At 47.7% G+C, this 3,537-nt stretch overlaps 1 protein-coding gene across 6 annotated transcripts in view; it reads right to left on the reverse strand.

Annotated features, from left to right (window-relative positions):
* Window positions 1-3,537, reverse strand: part of ZKSCAN5 (zinc finger with KRAB and SCAN domains 5) — a 40,629-nt gene that overhangs the window by 4,711 nt on the left and 32,381 nt on the right. For all 6 annotated transcript variants that reach the window (XM_037740329.1, XM_017533668.2, XM_017533667.2 and 3 more), the window contains one exon: window positions 2,254-2,856. In XM_037740329.1, the coding sequence (XP_037596257.1) occupies window positions 2,254-2,856 (603 nt within the window). The remainder of the gene's footprint in view (window positions 1-2,253; window positions 2,857-3,537) is intronic.

The following is a 3,537-nucleotide window of genomic DNA, read 5'->3' on the forward strand; positions in this document are numbered from 1 at the left end:
AAAAACATAACAACTGGATGGTAAGAACTGACAAAAATTGAAAGAATGGGAGCGAAGGATGATGAAGAGGGCATGGAGTCAGGGGATGTCTGACTAGGAGCCAGGAAAAAAGGCAAAATGAGCCGACAAGAAGCACTGTCAAGAGGGTGGGTGATACGGCAATCACTGCCCTCTTCACCCTTAGCCAAGACTCTAGCCTCAGTTTTCCTCCCCCCGCACGTCATGCTTCTCCTTCAGGACTGCTCATCACCTTTATTATCTGCTACCCACAACAGGCCATCAGCTCCATGAGGGCATGGACTGTATCTCTGTTCTGTTCACTACGGATCCTGTGCAACTAGCAACAGAGACTCTCAATAATATGGCTGGATGTGCAAAGCAAGTATTCCCCTTTTAATGCAGAAAAATGAGGAAGGGCTGGGCATGATGGCTCACACCTGTAACCCTAGCACTTGGGGAGGCCCAAGCAAGAGGATTGCTTAAGCATAGATGTTCAAGACCAGCCTAGGCAACATAGCCAGATCCCATCTCTACAAAAAATACAAAAATTAGCTGGCTGTGGTGGTGTGCGCTTGTAGGCCCAGCTATGCAGGAAGCTGAGATGGGAGGATTAGTTCAGCCCAGGAAATGGAGGCTACAGCGAGCTGAGATCCCACTACTTCACCTCAGTCTTTGTGACAGAGAGAGATCCTGTCTCAAAACAACCCCAAAAAACAAAAAAAAAACAGAAAATGGGGGAGGCAGTTGAGTATTCACTGGGAAACTAGCTATAGAAACAATTGCAGGGAAGGTATAAAAGAAGATAACCATTTTAAAGCAATTGCTTTTCAAATCCAAAGCACTACTGGTAGATTTCCCAAATGAGGCAGTCATCAAGCAGAATGGGAAAACACTAGCTGAGAGGATAGCTCAGCTCAACCCAGAACTTTAAAGACACTTTAGTGATTTCTTGAACTCCCTACCTCAGGTGATCCACCTGCCTTGGCCTCCAAAGTGCTTGGATTACAGGCATGAGTCACTGAGCCCGGCCATAAGACACTTTAGTGATTTCTATGCCATGATGGATGATGCAGCACGGCTGTTAATAATCAAAGCAGATTTTTTAAAAAAGCACCAGGCGCAGTGGCTCACGCTTGTAATCTCAGCACTTTGGGAGGCTGAGGCAGGCAGATCACAAGGTCAGAAGATCGAGACCATCCTGGCTAACATGGTGAAACTCCATCTCTAACAAAAATACCAAAAAAATTAGCCAGGCATGGTGGCAGGCACCTGTAATCCCAGCTACTAGGGAGGCTGAGGCAGGAGAATCACTTGAACCTGGGAGGCAGAGGTTGCAGTGAGCCAAGATCATGCCACTGTGCTCCAGCATGGGAGACAGAGGCTCCATTTAAAAAAAAAAAAAAAAAAAGGCCGGGTGCGGTGGCTCAAGCCTGTAATCCCAGCACTTTGGGAGGCCGAGGCGGGTGGATCACGAGGTCAAGAGATCGAGACCATCCTGGTCAACACGGTGAAACCCCATCTCTACTAAAAATACAAAAATTAGCCAGGCATGGTGGCAGGCACCTGTAATCCCAGCTACTAGGGAGGCTGAGGCAGGAGAATCACTTGAACCTGGGAGGCAGAGGTTGCAGTGAGCCAAGATCATGCCACTGTGCTCCAGCATGGGAGACAGAGGCTCCATTTAAAAAAAAAAAAAAAAAAAAGGCCGGGCGCAGTGGCTCACGCCTGTAATCCAAGCACTTTGGAGGCCAAGGCGGGCAGATCACCTGAGGTCAGGAGTTCAAGGCCAGCCTGACCAACATGGTGAAACCCTGTCTTTAAAAAATAAAAATAAAAATAAAAATAAAATTTAAAAATGGGCCAGGCACAGTGGCTCATACCTGTAATCCCAGCACTTTGGGAGGCCAAGGTAGGCAAAACACAAGGTCAGGGGTTCATAGACCAGTGTGGCTAAGATGGTGAAACCCCATCTCTACTAAAAATACAAAAATTAGCCAGGCATGGTGGTGGGCACCTGTAATCCTGGCTACTCAGGAGGCAGAGGTTGCGGTGAACTGAGATCACGCCACTGCCCTCCAGCCTGGGCAACAGAGTGAGACTCCGTCTCAAAAATAAGAAAGAAAGAACCAAATCATCTATAGCCTTTGCCTCTTCCTACCCCTCCCAGTATCATCTGTCCTGTTGTGCTTTCCTAATAAAACCTTTTGCTTTTTGCCTCCATTTGTCCCCCAGATATAAACTCCTCACACATACATCTCTGGGATTTCTCCCTGAAGTGGCGTTTCAGGTGTTCAATCAGATGCGAATGGCGACCGAAGTTCTTCCCGCACTCATTGCAGCCATAGGGCCTCTCTCCGCTGTGGACACTGTGGTGCTGAACCAGGTGGGAACTCACCCGGAAAGCCTTTCCGCACACCTGACATTTGTAGGGTTTCTCCCCTGTGTGGACACGCTGGTGCTGGGTGAGGTGCACACGCTGATTGTAGCTCTTCCCACACTCTCCACACTTAAACGGTTTTTCTCCAGTGTGGATGCGCCGATGCTGAATAAAGTTTGAGGCTTGGAGGAAGAATTTGCCACAATCGCTGCATCTGTGGCCTCTCTCGCCATGTGTGCTTTGCTTACGGCTGACATCTGTGATTGCGCCCAGATCCTTTTGGGAAGAATTCTGCCTTGATTTCCCCACGGTGGGGTTGACCTGCCACCTTTGTACCATGCCCTTAAGGTCACTGACTTCTGCCAAGTCTGGACCCTGGGGAACACTCCTTTCCGTGTGTTCCGGGGCCACCCAGTGTGATTCGGTGTCATCAGAAACCTGCTTCACCATGAGCTCCATATTGTCCCTGGACTCATAATCTGAAATAACAGAGGGAGAATTAAAAAAATGAGCTCTTCCCTGAATTTGAAGAAATAAAATAAGAGGATAATGAAGTGAAACTGACATGTGCTAGGGATGCATGATTTTGTAAAGTTATCTTTACAGTACTGGGATAGGATGAAAAATATTTAAGCAGAAAAGTAAGGGAGGTTAGGGAAAGAAGAGCTCGCAAAAAAGGTTCACAGGAAGGAGACTGGAAAGAAGTCATTCCACCGAGAGAAGAAGGTCTCCTTTTGGTATGGCACTTAAATACCTGTATCACATTCAGTGTTTTTCCCCTCTCTCTCTCTCTCTCTGTGTGTGTGTGTGTGTGTGTGTGTGTGTGTGTATGTGTGTGTGTGTGTGTGTTTGAGACAGGGTCTCACTCTGTCACCCAGGCTGGAGTGCAGTAGAGAAATCATGGCTCACTGCATCCTCAACCTCTTGTGCTCAAGCAATCCTCCCACCTCAGCCTCCCAAGTAGCTAGGGCTACAGGTCCACACCACCATGCCCAGCTAATTTTTGTGTTTTTTTTATAGAGATGAGGGTCTCACTATGTTGCCCATGATGGTCTCAAACTCCAGAGCTCAAGTGATCCTCCCACCTCAGCCTCCCAAAGTGCTGGGATTACAGACATGAGCCACTGCAATCAGGTGACATTCTTTTTTTTTTTTTTTTT

Source organism: Cebus imitator, unplaced genomic scaffold (assembly GCF_001604975.1).
Source record: "Cebus imitator isolate Cc_AM_T3 unplaced genomic scaffold, Cebus_imitator-1.0 Scaffold82, whole genome shotgun sequence".
Lineage (NCBI taxonomy): Eukaryota > Metazoa > Chordata > Mammalia > Primates > Cebidae > Cebus > Cebus imitator.